Source organism: Heterodontus francisci, chromosome 3 (assembly GCF_036365525.1).
Source record: "Heterodontus francisci isolate sHetFra1 chromosome 3, sHetFra1.hap1, whole genome shotgun sequence".
NCBI lineage: Eukaryota > Metazoa > Chordata > Chondrichthyes > Heterodontiformes > Heterodontidae > Heterodontus > Heterodontus francisci.
This window is the reverse complement of record NC_090373.1, coordinates 22,443,377-22,459,645: the sequence shown is the minus strand read 5'-3', so window position 1 is coordinate 22,459,645 and position 16,269 is coordinate 22,443,377. Positions and strand designations below refer to the sequence as shown.

The following is a 16,269-nucleotide window of genomic DNA, read 5'->3' as shown; positions in this document are numbered from 1 at the left end:
AATAGAGCGAGGGGGAAAACAGAAATAGAGCGAGGGGGAAAACAGAAATAGAGCGAGGGGGAAAACAGAGAAAGAGCGAGGGGGAAAACAGAAATAGAGCGAGGGGGAAAACAGAGAAAGAGCGAGGGGGAAAACAGAGAAAGAGCGAGGGGGAAAACAGAGAAAGAGCGAGGGTGAAAACAGAGAAAGAGCGAGGGGGAAAACAGAAATAGAGCGAGGGAAAAACAGAAAGAGCGAGGGGAAAACAGAAAGAGAGGGGGGGGAAAGAGAGAGTGGGAAAAAGAGAGGGGGGAAAAAGAGAGGGGGGAAAAAGAGAGGGGGGAAAAAGAGAGGGGGGGAAAAGAGAGGGGGGGAAAAGAGAGGGGGGAAAAAGAGAGGGGGGGAAAAAGAGAGGGGGGGAAAAGAGAGGGGGGGAAAAGAGAGGGGGGGAAAAAGAGAGGGGGGAAAAAGAGAGGGGGGGAAAAAGAGAGGGGGGAAAAAGAGAGGGGGGGAAAAAGAGAGGGGGGATAAAGAGAGGGGGGAAAAAGAGAGGGGGGATAAAGAGAGGGGGGATAAAGAGAGGGGGGATAAAGAGAGGGGGGATAAAGAGAGGGGGGATAAAGAGAGGGGGGGATAAAGAGAGGGGGGATAAAGAGAGGGGGGATAAAGAGAGGGGGGATAAAGAGAGGGGGGAAAAAGAGAGGGGGGAAAAAGAGAGGGGGGAAAAAGAGAGGGGGGAAAAGAGAGGGGGGAAAAGAGAGGGGGGAAAAAGAGAGGGGGGAAAAAGAGAGGGGGGAAAAGAGAGGGGGGAAAAGAGAGGGGGGGAAAGAGAGGAGGGAAAAGAGAGGGGGGAAAAGAGAGGGGGGGAAAAGAGAGGGGGGGAAAAGAGAGGGGGGGCGAACAGAGAGGAGACAGAGATGGGGGGACAGAGATGGAGGGGGGGGGGACAGAAAGGGGCGGGGAACACAGAGGGAGACACAGAGACAGAGAGAGAGATCTCTCTCCTGACAGGTGGCTATCTATCCTGAATATTCTGCATCGCTACATCAAGTGTGCAGGCAGAGACAAGCAAAAACAATGTCAGCTATGTCACCAAATCAGTTTTCAATATAGTTACGAGAAAGTAAGTCAGTAAATTAGTCTTCTCATTGAAAGCGTCTTGACAAACATTCACATTTGTTCTTCGTTTTATTTATAAGATAAATTTTTAATGCTTTTATCTTTTGAAACTTGCTCACCGCCCACCCCCACCAACCCTCCTCTCCCCACCCCCAGGCTGAGCAAAAATCGTAATGTGGCCCTCCGCACAAAAAGGTTGCACGAGCCTGCTCTAGAGTACACAATACAAATGCAATTTCAAAACATTACAACACTATACCGCTCAGGACAAAGACTGAGGTTGGCACCACTAAATCTATTTAAGCTGAGACAGGTACTCAGGTTTGTGCAGATTGGGTGGAAAAACTACAAGGAACGTCAGATTCTTAGTAGTTGCCAATATTGAAACAAATGTTTCCACAGTGGTTTCCCATGCCAATGGCACTAAATCTATGAGTCTGTGATCCATGAACTTAGATGCAAAGGTTCTTCAGCAAAGTGAATTCCTGGAAACAGGATCCAAGAGCATGTTAACAATCTGCAGCAAAGTGGCCAAACATTCCTATGAACGGACCAAGTACAACACAGCCAGTTAACATGGACATCCTCCAGTGGAGTTAAGCACAACTGAAATAACACACCAACATTTCTCCCCAAGAGTAACTTAGCAAAATTCACAGACCTAACATCACAACTAAATTATTCAACTCTCAGCAGCTGCACGGGACAGAAAAATTTCCATAGTCCAAACAGATACGAAACCTTCACATTTTTAAGCAGTACTTTTATTAATGTCCACGCTTAATTTTACGACCTATATTATAATCTTAATGACATCTTCACCCAGCTCATTTTGAACTGTTAACTTGACATGGCAATAACTGCCTTTGGTGGAAGTCAACATTACTCAGACTCTGAATGGGGGTAAGGGATAAGGAGAGGGGAAAATGGGAGAATCTAATCTTTAAACTCAAAGTACCGTTTGAAACTATTTATTGTATCCCTGAGTCAATAAATGCCGTTTTTAAGCTGGCTGCTGGTCCAGACAGGAAGAACTGAAATGAGATTTCAGCTGCCCTCCGTCAGTGCTCCCCATTCCTGTCCCCCCTGCCCCATCCATCCAACATTTCAAGAACAGTGACCCAGTAGCACGAGAAGTGAGAAAGTCAAACACTGAGGATAAAAACTGGTCAAGACCCCAAAACCCCACCCCTGTCAAAATCAGTGACTCCAAACTCATCAGCGCCATGACCAAGTGAATGTTCTTCAATATCCCAAGAGATTACATGGCTGCGGGGATGATTGGGAAGGCGGGAGGGAAGTGTTTAGTCGCGATGCTCCAGCCATTATGGTGTGTGGGGGAGGTTTGATGGACCAGCTAGCCAATGTTATATATTGGTTGTGTTAGATTATTCTCAGAAGTAAAGTGCCTGTAACTGAAATTATATTTAAACTACAGCCCTAGCTCCAAAGGCTGAGTCCCCCGGAGCAGGGGAGTCTCAAGCAAAGCTCCCAACAATCTATGACACCCCACTGGCACAAAATAAAACAAAAAGCTACAAAAAAAAATTGGGAACCATATTCATCTGAAAGAACAGTAGATGTCAAGATGTGCTCAAAGCTGTAACTGGATCTCTTGGCTGGCTGTTTCAGTTGAAAACACCATTTGAAATCTTTAACCAGTTAACTGACTTATAGTCATGACTTTTAATAAAGATCTAAAATAAATGTTTAAAAGTCAATAAAATAAAAGCTTTCTACATAATTTTCAAAGCGATTCATAAACAGAATTATCAGCTGATCAATATGATTCCGGGGAGGCAGTGGCATAGTGGTAATAGCACTGGATTAGTAATCCAGAGGCCCAGGCTAATACTCTGGGGACAGGTTCAAATCCAACCACGGCACTCGGTGAAATTTGAATTCAATTGATAAATCTGGAATTAAAAGCTAGTCTAATGGCGCTCGCTAATGTCCTTTCGGGAAGGAAATCTGCCTTCCATACCTGGTCTGGCCTACACGTTACTCCAGACCCACAGCAATGTGGTTGACTTCTAAATGCCCTCTGAAATGGCTTAGCAAACCACCTAGTTGTATCAAACCACTACAAAATCTAAGAAAAGGAATGAAATCAGACGGACCACCCGGCATCGACCTCATCACTGGTAACGACAACGGCAAACCCAGTCCTGTCGACCCTGCAAAGTCCTCCTTACTAACAGCTGGGGGCTTGTGCCAAAGTTGGGAGAGCTGTCCCACAGACTGGTCAAGTAACAGCCTGACATAGTCATACTCACAAAATCATACCTTACAGACAATGTCCCAGACACCACTATGACCATCCCCGGGTATGTCCTGTCCCACCAGTAGGACAGATCCACTAGAGATGGCAGCACAGTGGTATACAGTCAAGAGTTGCCCCGGGAGTCCTCAACATTGACTCCGGACCCCTGAATTATCATGGCATCAGGTCAAATATGGGCAAGGAAACCTTTTGCTGATAACCACATTACCCCCCACCATATTGAACATCAATTGGAAGAAGCACAGAGGTTAGCAAGGGCACAGAATGTACTCTGGGTGGGGGACTTCAATGTCCATCACCTAGGGTGGCTCGGTAGCATCACTACTGACCGAGCTGGCCGAGGGAACCAAAAAGAGGGAAAAACCTTCTTGACCTCGTCCTCACCAATCTACCTGTCGCAGATGCATCTGTCCATGACAGTATTGATGGGAGTGACCACTGCACAGTCCTTGTGGAGATGAAGTCCCGCCTTCACATTGAGGATACCCTCAATCATGTTGTGTAACACCACCACCGTGCTAAATGGGATAGATTTCGAACAGATCTAGCAATGCAAAACTGGGCATCCATGAGGCGCTGTGGGCCATCAGCAGCAGCAGAACTGTATTTAATCACAATCTGTAACCTCATGGTCCAGCATACACCCTATTTTACCATTAACATCAAACCAGTGACCAACCCTGGTTCAATGAAGAGTGCAGGAGTGCATGCCAGGAAGCAGCATCAGGCATACCTAAAAATGTGTTGTTAGCCTGGTGAAGCTACAACACAGGACTACTTGCGTACTAAACAGCAGAAGCAGCATGCAATAGACAGGGCTAAGCAATCCCACAACCAAGGGATCAGATCTAAGCTCTGTAGTCCTGCTGCATCCAGTCATGAATAGTGGTGGACAATGAAACAACGAACAGGAGGAGGTGGCTCCACAAATATCCCCATCCTCAACGGTGGGAGAGCCCAGCACATCAGTGCGAAAGATAAGGCTGAAGCATTTGCATCCATCTTCAACCAGAAGTACCGAGTGGATGATCCATCTTGACCTCCTCTTGAGGTCTCCAGGATCACAGACGTCAGTCTTCAGCCAATCCAATTCACTCCACATTATATCAAGAAACAGCTGAAGGCACTGGATACTGCAAAGGCTATGGGCCCTGACAACATTCCGGCAATAGTACTGAAGACTTGTGCTCCAGAACTGGCCATGCCCCGAGCCAAGCTGTTCCAGTACAGCTACAACAAAGGCACCTACCTGGCAATGTGGAAAATTGCCCAAGTATATCCCGTGCACAAAAAGCAGGACCAGTCCAACCAGGTCAATTACCACCCTATCAGTATACGCTCAATCATCGGCCAAGTGATGGAAGAGGTTGTCAATAGTGCAATCAAGTGGCACTGGCGCACCAATAACCTGCACACTGATGCTCAGTTTGGGTTGCGCCGGGGCCACTCAGCTCCTGACCTCATTACAGCCTTGGTCCAAACATGGACAAAAGAGCTGAACTCAAGAGGTGAGGTGAGAGTGACTGCCCTTGACATCAAGGCAGTATTTGACTGAATGTGGCATCAAGGAGCCCAAGCAAAACTGGAGTAAATGGGAATCAGGCGGGAAACTCTCCACTGGCTGGAGTCATACCTAGCGCAAAGAAAGATGGTTGTGGTTGTTGGAGGTCAATCATCTCAATCCCAGAACATCAGTACAGGAGTTCCTCAGGGTACTGTCCTAGCCCAACCATCTTCAGCTGCTTCATCAATGACCTTCCCTCCATCATAAGGTCAGAAGTGGGGATGTTCACTAATGATTGCACAATGTTCAGCATCCTTCACAACTCCTCAGATATTGAAGCAGCCAGTGTCCAGATGCAGCAAGACCTGGACAACATCCAGGCTTGGGCTAATAAGTGGCAAGTGACATTCATGTCACACAAGTACCAGGCAATGACCATCTCAAACAAGACAGAACCTAACCATCTCCCCTTGATCTTCAATGGCATTACGAATCCCCCACTATCAACATCCTGGGGGTTACTATTGACCAGAAACTGAACTGGACCAACCACATAAATGCTGTGGCTACAAGAGCAGGTCAGATGCTGGGAATTCTGCAGTGAGTAACTCACCTCCTGTCTCCCCAATGCCATTCCACCATCTACAAGGCACAAGTCAGGAGTGCGATGGGGATGGATGGATGCAGCTCCAAAAATACTCAAGAAGCTTGACATCATCCAGGACAAAGCAGTGTGCTTGATTGGCAACCCATTTACCACCTTCAACATTCACTCCCTTCACCACTGACGCACAGTGGCAGCAGGGTGTGCCATTTACAAGATGCACCGCAGCAACTCACCAGGGCTCCTTAGACAGCACCTTCCAAACCCGCTATCTCTACCACCTAGAAGGACAAGAGGAGCAGATGCATGGGAACACCACCACCTGCACATTCCCCTCCAAGTCACACACCATCCTGACTTGGAACTATATCGCCGTTCCTTCACTGTCGCTGGGTCGAAATCCTGGAACACCCTTCCTAACAGCACTGTGGGTGTATCTATACCCCAAGAACTGCAGCAGTTCAAGAAGGTAGCTCACCACCACCTTCTCAAGGGCAATTAGAGATAGGCACTAAATGCTGGCCTAGCCAGTGACGCCCACATTCGATAAATGAACGAATAAAAAAAAAAGAACAGTATTACATTACAGCTGATATCGAGACTAACTGAGAAAAATCAGCGTAGGAACTATATAAATATAATTTCGGTACTTAAAGTGGATAAATCATCAGGACCAGATGAGATGCATCTAAGGATGCTGAGGAAAGTGAGGGTGGAAATTGCAGAGGCACTGCCATAATTTTTCAGTCTTCCTTAGACTCGGGAGTGGTGCCAGAAGACTGTTCAAAAAAGGGGGTAAAGATAAGCCCAGCAACTATAGGCTAGTCAGTTTAACTTTGGTGGTGGGGAAGCTTCTAGAAAAAATAATTCGGGACAAAATTAATAGTCACATGGACAAATGCAGGTTAATTAAGGAAAGCCAGCATGGATTTTTTAAGGGAAAATCATGTTCAACTAACTTCCTGGAGTTTTTTGAGGAAGTAACAGAGAGGGTTGATGAGGGCAATGCTATTGATGTGGTGTATGTGGACCTTCAAAAGGCGTTTGATACAATGCCACACAACAGACTTGTGAGCAAACTTATAGCTCATGGAATAAAAGGGACGGTAGCAACATGCATATGGAATTGGCTGAGTGACAGGAAACAAAGAGTAGTGGATAATGGATGTTTTTCGGGCTGGAGGAAGGATGGTAATGGAGTTCCCTTGAGATTAGTATTGGGACTTTTGCTTTTCCTGATATATATTAATGACCTAGACTTTGGTGTAAAGGGCACAATTTCAAAGTTTGCAGATGATACGAAACTTGGAAGCATTGTGAATTGTGAGGGGGATAGTATAGAACTCCAAAAGGAAATAGACAAGTCGGTGGAATGGGCAGACAGGTGGCAGATGAAGTTCAATGCAGAGAAATGTAAAGTGATTCATTTTGGTAGGAAGAACATGGAGACACAATATATAATAAAGGGCACAATTCTAAAGGGGGTGCAGGAGCAGAGGGACCTTGGGGTATATGTGCATAAGTCATTGAAGTTGGCAGGACAGGTTGAGAAAGCAGTTAATAAAGCATACAATATCCCAGGCTTTATTAATAGGGGCATAGAGTACAAGAGCAAGGAAGTTATGTTGAACTTGTATAAGACACTAGTTTGGCCTCAGCTGGAGTATTGCATCCAGTTCTGGGCACCGCACTTTAGTAAAGATGTGAGGGCATTGGAGAGAGTACTGAAAAGATTCACGAGAATGAGGAATTTCAGTTATGAAGACAGATTGAAGAAATTCAGACTGTTTTCCTTGAAAAGGTTGAGAGGAGATTTGATAGAGGTATTCAAAATCATGAGGGGTCTAGACAGAGTAGATAGAGGGAATCTGTTCCCACTCGTGAAAGGATTGAGAATAATAGTATTTAAAGTATTTGGTAAAAGAAGCAAAAGCGACATGAGGAGAAACTTTTTCATGCAGTGAGTCTGGAATGCACTGCCTGAGAGTGTGGTGGAGGCAGGTTCAACTGAAGCATTCAAAAGGCAATTAGACAGTTATATGAAAAGGAAGAATGTGCAGCGTTGCGCGAAGATGCTGGGTTAAAGGCATTCGATGAATTGCTCAGTTGGAGAGCCGGTGCAGACATGATGGGCCAAATGGCCTCCTTCTGGGCTGTAACAATTCTGATTCTGTGATTGTGCTATTCACCGTGAGGAGACAACAGACCCGTTATGTGTAGAAAGCGGCGGAATAGAACAGAGTGAATTGCTCTTTCGGAGGCTGGTGTGGACGCGATGGGCCGAATGGCCTCCTTCTGCACTGCAACAATTCTGTGATAATAAACAATATAGCTGCAGAATAGCAAGTGGGAATGTTTTAATTCTAAAGTCTTTGTATCTATTACTCTGGTGACCATATTTGAATGACATCTGTGTAACTAAGGTAATTGGTTTTAAGCTAGACATTAGCATCATTTATTTTCTAGAGAAGGCTCAAGATTAAGTGGTAATGTCCCTTCTAAATTAACAGTTTTATACACTTATGTATGGGAAGTAATACTCCAACAATTATCACAACAGGACACCTTTGGTTAATCTTGCTTATAGTCTTGCAATGAAAAATATTACAATCCTCCTTCATGGTCCAAACATTTTTGGCTCACATTAAACCATCCCTAGTGTGCTTATTATTAGATAATTGAATTGTCTTCCTCTTCTACCATGGAATTTCTTCCTGAAGGAGTTGTAGGCAGATAGCATGACAGACTCTCACATTGCACAAGGGCAACATAGATAGCTGGTCAAGCATCAGGAGGTTAACTAATGTAATGACCTACAAAATAAGCAAGAATGTGAGAGGCAGAAAGTGGGCAGTGCCAATCTGCCAAGGTCCCAGAGAAATTCATAATGGCTGGATTAAAGATTCAATTTGCAGGCACTGAAGTATTTATATTTTGAAGGGAATATTTCAAAGTCAGACATGAACCTTGCTCTGAATTTTTGTGACTACATTTGAGACTTTGGGAAGGTTCATATGTTGTCAACTCTTGAGACAGGCAACAAAGTCACTGCTCAGAAATGTGAGCTTTTCTCACCTTTGAGTCTTTCAAGGAGAAATTATATTTTACCAATAAATCATTGGCGCAAGAGAAGGAAACAAAGTAAGGAAGAAAGTAAAGACATAGTTATGACCAAACTGAAGTGTTGGACAATTCACATTCAAACCCTATATTAAACATTCAAATGCCAACAATAACTACTGCCACGTTGAAGTATTTGTTCAGTGTTGTGCTCACGGGTAATAATTGCCACTGTCATTTACTCTTGTCTCAGAGACAATCAAATGAACTACTTTTGAATTGTAGCCACATTCAAAAAGTGAAACTTGCTTTGGGTTCAAAGCTTTCCAGGTTGACTTTGTTACCTTTCCACTGACTTTCCACACACTGTGTCCCACTTGTCCCTAAGCTCACTCAACATGTCATCGAGCTTCTGGTGATCATCAGCCAAAGTTGTCTTCTCTTTTAATGAGCGGCCAGTCCTTACTGTGGTGTCATACACGGAATGTTTTGCTCCTAGCGCTTTCTGGAACTCCTGCAGTTAGAAACAGATAAAGGGCAGAAGGTGTTGTTAGCTGGATAAACAGTTCAAGGCCATTAACTCAAACTGTTCTTTGCAGCCATCATGCATGGATTAAGGTTAACTGTCCTTTTTTTTTGAGTTGGCAGTCTAAAAATCTCTAAATTGGCAAATGCACTCCAAAATTTCTCCCTAGAAAATAGAAACTATAATGTTACAGCTGTTTGTGGGCCTGGGCTGACATATTTGCATACATAATCATTCTGATACACTTCTAAAGTAGTTCATTGGTTGATGGCAATGTCCTGAAAATGTGAAAGGCACATTATGAAGGCAAGTTCTTTTTTATTTGAGCTTAGGAAAAGCTGGCACCAAACAACCAATGAAGACGGAAAGAAAGAACTTGCATTTATACAGTGCCTTTCACAAACTCAGCACATCTCAAAGCGGTTTACAGCCAATGAAGTACTTTTGAACTGGTGTAATGTGGGAAATATGGCCAATTTTCACACAACAAGCTCCCCACAAACAGCAATGTGATGATGACCAGATCATCTGTTTTTAGCGTTGGTTGAGGCATAAATATTGACAATAACACCAGGGAGAACTCCTCAGCTCTTCTTCAAAATAGTGCCGTGGGATCTTTTATATCCACCTGTGAGGGCAGACAGTGCTTCAGCTTAACATCTCATCCAATAGACATAGATGTGTATATGTGGGTGGCATATGTGTATATAAATATATATATATATACGTAAATAGATATATATCATATTATATTAGATGTATATATTACCTTGTGGTTTACAAGTTGCATTTTCACTTTGTCTGGGTCATTAGCGATTTCAAGATCCGAGTCCAGGTTTTTTTCTGAATCTTCTAACCATTCCATCAGTTTCTTCCAGGCCTCTTGGAACTATTGTCAATTGATAAAAATCACCAACATTTCAATGCTTTACTTGTCATAAAATAATGAACTATTTTACTTGAAACACTTCGGTACCTTCCAGAAGATTACACCATATTATGGGAGATTAGAAAGGAGAAACAATTAGCAGGGAAATTAGAACAACTTCGACTATCAAAATGTGCAATAATTTAAACATTTTATAAAATTATAACATGATTGATCTTGGAGTTTAGTTAAAAGACAATAAAGTCTAATGGGCATCCATATTCTTAAGTTTCTATACAATGGCAAAAAACACTTGTAACCAGTAATAGGACCAGTCTTTTCAGCTGCATAATTACGTGCAAAGTTTTTAATTAAATTCTTGCCTCATCTAGAGGAGTCTAAACATTTGACCAGATTTTGCTGGAGTCAGGCATCTCATGGCATGCCCTGTTAGACTTGTCCGTGCACATTTCTGCTTTAAAACATTTTGCCCGCAAGTTTGCTGGAAGTGGGAGCTGATAATGGTGTGGTGAGGGCAATAGGGCATCTGGGACCTCAGTGAATGACAGGACCGAGTCTATTGCCTCGGTCAATGAGAACAAAGGATTGAGAAAGCAGAGGAAGAACTGAAAAGCAAGGTGAATTCAATGCCAAAATCTGGCATTCGACATCGAGATGTCGATATTTTTTCAGCAAATTCTGGGCCACGAAAACAAAAGTCAATGTTAAAGTGATATGATTGTAGTGTTCCCAGTGTAAGTGATTTTGACAGCTCTGTCAGAGAAAACAATCCTATTATTCCACTTTTGAATTCATTATTTCCTCTCTATTTAATCTTCCTCCATGCCACTCTGAAAGGTCAGGTGTACAAGAGGTCAAACTGAAAGGTCAGTTAAGAAGCCTACACCAGATTGCTATTAAAAACAGCCTGATTAACTCATTCCATGATTTTGCTTGTTTCTCTGTATGCATCAACTTGTCTTTGCTCGATGCTTTTCTCCCAATGGACCTGAGAAGCAGCAATGGGAAATGTTGGGTGTGGACTCAGACTCTGCTTGTGAACAGCTACCAGGCCTCTGTCTTTAAATTTCTTCCACTACACTGATCCAAATAGGAAGATAAAATGTGTATAAACTTTTCAGGTTAAGTTTCCCATCAACTAGCAAAGGTATTTCATGGTAGAAACATAGAAATAGGAGGAGTAGGCCATTCGGCCCTGCTCCGCCATTCAAAAAAGATCATGGCTGATCATCTAATTCAGTACCCTGTTCCCGCTTTCTCCCCATATCCCTTGATCCCTTTGGCATTAATATATCTATCTCCTTCTTGAATATATTTAATGACTTGGCCTCCACACTGCCTCTGGGGTAGAGAATTCCACAGGTTCACCACCCTCTGAGTGAAGAAATTTCTCCTCATCTCGGTTCTAAATGGCATACCCCGTATGCTGAGACTGTGACCCCTGGTTCTGGACTCCCCAGACATCGGGAACATCCAGCTTGTCTAGTCCTGTTTGAATTTTATAGGGTCTTTTCACTTTGGCAATTGTGACTGCATCAAGAGTTATTAATAGTAATAAATATAAGATAGTCACTAATAAATCCATCACAGAATTCAGAAGAAACCTCTTTACCCAGAGACTAATGAGAATGTGGAAATTGCTACCACATGGAATGATTATGGTGAACAGCATAGATGCGTATAAGGGAAAGATAGATAAGTGCATGAGGGAGAAAGGAATAGAAGGTTATTTTGTTAGGGTTAGATGAAAAGGGGTGGGAGGAGGTTTATGTGGAACAGCTGGCCTGTTTCTGTGCTCTAAAGTCTTTGTAACAACAAAGGCTGGAGAAAGAAAGATCTCCTGTGTACTTCAGGGGCCAGTTAGTTAATGTTATAAAATCAAATTCATAGCAGTTAATATTAAAGAACAGTTAAACCCTATACTTGCTAAAGACCTTTAGGAAGACACACCTCCAGAAATTTTGCTTTTGTTCCCAAAGATTGATATAAAAGCACTCACACAGTTTGACATCACAATTTCTCCTTGCTCTGATACAATCACACCAGGTTTTTGTTGTCTTATTACTTTCTATAGTGACAAGCTCCTTTACCTGTTTAGCGCGTTTCCTTGCATCATCTAGTCCTCTTCCTCGATCAACAGAACGCTGTACAACCTTCTCCCATCGAGCTTGAACACTGATCAGCAAATTCTTAATGAGTACCACATCCTGCTTCTGACTGAAGTACTTCAGGTGGGTCCCGGTCTTATCAAGTTCAATTATTTTCTCACGGTGCGAGTTGACCTCATTGGCAAAAACCTGAAAATGTGGAAACACAATAGCAAAATGGGTTTGTTCAATGTAAGAAAGATCAAAATGCTTTGGCTCAAAGATATTTAGACATTTCTGTTCAGGTCAAGTACCTTATGTTCATCAATCTGGAACATAATGGTGTCCAGAATAAGACTCGGTGGTGAAGCTAATGTCAGAGTTTGCTCTGCTTGGGTCAACCAGTTGATAAAATCTTGAAGTGAATTGTGGAACTCAGTGGCTAGGTTGAGGGCCTCTTCCAGTTTAACCTGCAAGCAATGAGATAGTGATCAGCTGTTTCATCCTTAATGAATGCTACACATTCACTGAAAGTACTCATCATTCTTTCCCCAAGTTACAACAAAGACTACCGTTCAAAAATTTGCCAAGAAGCACCTTGGGACATCCCGAGGTATGAATGCAACTTTGTTTGTTCTTTTTCTGTGAATTTAGCATTCAATGTGAAGGGCATCAGTGGTGGGGAGTGGAACATTTTCCATTTTGGGATCCAGTGTCAGCATCAAGTGATCTCAGATTACTACAGCCCTGTCAAATGTGCCTCAACCCAATCCTTAGAAGAGCACTCTCTCTCTACCCCATCGGTGTGACACTTTTCCATTTCCCACAGTCATGTCATATCTGTGACCTCCAACTTGAAATTACCATCATTGATACGATCTGCCAGTCTTTGGGGCGTACAGCCTATATACCTAGCATTACACTGGCACTGAAATTCATATATCACATTACTAATTTGTATGATAGACAGAACATCTTTTTGGCTTGACAGCAGCATTCTGTTTGAGGCAAACACTACACGTGTTGCCACTGAATCAAACAACATGTGCCTTCCGCTGTTCACAACAGGGAAGGTACAGGCCATACCCAACCAGCCCGTGCTTGCAAAACTAAAAACACTGTTCAATATTAGATGTGATTCCATGATTGGACAATATTTGCTAAATAATCCTCAGTGTGCTAAGAACTATGTTGACAACCAATTTAAGATTGTCAGTTGGGCTCGCAGTGTGCACATTTGCGCATACTGGAAGCTACATATATTAATACATAGGGCCCTGTTCTTTGCAGACAGAAAGAATATGTACAAACATTGAGCCTGTTTCAGCTGAACAAAATAAGTGACAGCCATTCTCTGGTTCATTCTCAGGGCAATGCCTTGACCAATTAGAGTCAAGCTGCCTGGTTTAAGTTTCAAATGAAGCTTGGCAGTTAACAGTCAGTCACCATAAGCTGGTGCATTCTCCATGGCAATGCCTCTACCAATCACAGTCCACTTGTCAACCAATCAGCACTCTCTTCTCATACAGTATAAATTTGTTGCTACCCTTAGATTGGTATTCTTGCGCATTGTCCTGATAAGTGCAAGACAAAAAGCTTTGACAAAATGTCTCTGTTTTCAGCAATACATTTTACTATGTTAAAGGTGCTATATAAATGCAGTTGTTGCTGTTGCTGTGATTGGATATACAAATTATTCAGCAAAATAAGGGCTAATAAGCTGCACCAACCTAATAAAAATTAAATTTTTTTGCACTACTTCATGTTAGAGAAATACACAATGATGTACCTTTTGTTCATTTAGTTTTACTTCAACAGATTCCCATCTTTCTTTCAGATTGTTGATGCCTTGCTCCACATTACTGTCATCAGCTCCCTCACAGCTTAGTCGCCCCTTATTTATCAGGTTCTTGTAGATTTCCTCTTTGCTTCCAAATGCAGCACAGAGCTCCTACGTGGAAACAAACATTATCTTTTATTAACTGCGATCCTTCATGCACTTTCATACATTTATATTTAACAATGGCAGATTATTGAGGACAAGTTGGTGTACTTCCTTTGTACAGATCCCAAGTCAGACCCTATCTGCATTCAATTCTGGCCTTGAATGGGGTACAGCCCAGATTCACTAGAATCATACTGAAGCTGAAAAGGTTAAATTAGGAAGAGCAGGTTGCATAACCTTGGATGGTAGTCCCATGAGTTGAGAAGATAGAGGGGTGATCTAGTTGAGGTACTTAAAATGACAAAAGGATTCAAAAGGGTAGATAGAAAGAACTATTTCTCTCTGGTGGGAGAATGCAAAAGGGGATATATTCATAAAATTACAGCCAGGCTATTCAGGAGTGAAATCAGGAAGCACTTTTTTTGATTAGAAATACAGCACTGAAACAGGCCCTTCGGCCCACCGAGTCTGTGCCGAACATCAACCACCCATTTATACTAATCCTACACTAATCCCATATTCCTACCAAACATCCCCACCTGTCCCTATATTTCCCTACCACCTCCCTATACTAGTAACAATTTATAATGGCCAATTTACCTATCAACCTGCAAGTCTTTTGGCTTGTGGGAGGAAACCGGAGCACCCGGAGAAAACCCACGCAGACACAGGGAGAACTTGCAAACTCCACACGGGCAGTACCCGGAATCGAACCCGGGTCCCTGGAGCTGTGAGGCTGCGGTGCTAACCACTGCGCCACTGTGCCGCCCAAAGGGAAGTAGAACAAAGGGAAGTAGAAATCTGGGACATACTTTCCCCAAAAGGCTGTGGATGCTGGGGGACAATGGGAGCCTCCAAGGTTAAGATCAGTAGTATTTTGTTGTGTAAGGGTATGAAAGGATATGGATCAAAGGCGAGTAAATGGAATTGAGGTACAGATCAGGCACAATCTAACTGAATGTTCTAACAGGCTCACAGGGCTAAAATAACCTCCTCCTGTTCCTAATTCAGCCTTGTCTTTGGCCTCCTTGTCTCTTGAGAGATAATGGGTAAGCGCCTGGAGGTGGTCAGTGGTTTGTGCAGAAGAGCCTGGAGTGGCTATAAAGGCCAATTCTAGAGTGACAGGCTCTTCCACAGGTGCTGCAGAAAAATTGGTTGTCGGGGCTTTTACACAGTTGACTCTCCCCTTGCGCTTCTGTCTTTTTTCCTGCCAACTGCTAAGTCTCTTCTACTCGCCATGCTTTAGCCCCGCCTTTATGGCTGCCTGCCAGCTCTGGCGATCGCTGGCAACTGACTCCCACGACTTGTGATCAATGTCACAGGACTTCATGTCGCGTTTGCAGACGTCCTTAAAGCGGAGACATGCAGGGCCGGTGGGTCTGATACCAGTGACGAGCTTGCTGTACAATGTGTCCTTGGGGATCCTGCCATCTTCCATGCGACTCACATGGCCAAGCCATCTCAGGCGCCGCTGACTCAGTAGGGTGTATATGCTGGGGATGTTGGCCGCCTCGAGGACTTCTGTGTTGGAGATACGGTCCTGCCACCTGATGCCAAGGATTCTCCGGAGGCAGCGAAGATGGAATGAACTGAGACGTCGCTCTTGGCTGACGTACGTTGTCCAGGCCTCGCTGCCGTAGAGCAAGGTAGGTTATATCTACTGTGTTGCTGCAAGGACCTGAGACTAATACCAAATTTGCTTCAGCCAATGGTAACCTGGAAACCAATTGCAAAGCTGGCTAAGTAAATGGAGGTTGTTCCAGTGCCGGTGCCTTGCATGCTGTCCTCCCACATGATGAAAGATCTTGTCTGTGTCTCTGAACTACAACATAAATGGAAACAGGATGGCTCTGGATGCAGTTCTGGCTCCTGCCAGGTTGAGCAGGTGAATTGTTCACATGTGCTACATAAAGCCCAGTAAAGCAGCTTGGCATCCCATTGGCCTGAAAGGAACCCCCACCTCAACAGGGAATCTATCACAAGTAGTGAATTCCTGATATTGTAGGAAGCACCTTAATATATAAACTGAGAACATGCTCACTGCCACTGGGCAGGATTGGACGCAGGTTTAACTCTGGCTCATTTGATGTGCGTTGTGTGGGGACGGCTAGGAGGGGTCTATGGCTGTCATAGCTCTGGGAAGCATGAAAGAAATGACTAAACAATCTGCTTTAATGACGTGGCTGAGGGATAAATATTGACCAAGATAACAGGAAAACTCCCCTGCTCTTCTTTGATATTGTGCCATGGGATCTAGATCCCATCTCCCTTG

The 16,269-nt window shown here is 43.6% G+C and overlaps 1 protein-coding gene across 10 annotated transcripts in view; it reads right to left on the bottom strand.

Moving 5' to 3' along the window:
• The window catches only part of dst (dystonin), a 666,855-nt gene that overhangs the window by 68,641 nt on the left and 581,945 nt on the right, over positions 1–16,269 (bottom strand). For all 10 annotated transcript variants that reach the window (XM_068020163.1, XM_068020162.1, XM_068020167.1 and 7 more), the window contains 5 exons: positions 13,842–14,003; positions 12,367–12,522; positions 12,056–12,262; positions 9,846–9,965; positions 8,895–9,064 (listed from right to left, as the gene is read on the bottom strand). In XM_068020163.1, the coding sequence (XP_067876264.1) occupies positions 8,895–9,064; positions 9,846–9,965; positions 12,056–12,262; positions 12,367–12,522; positions 13,842–14,003 (815 nt within the window). The remainder of the gene's footprint in view (positions 1–8,894; positions 9,065–9,845; positions 9,966–12,055; positions 12,263–12,366; positions 12,523–13,841; positions 14,004–16,269) is intronic.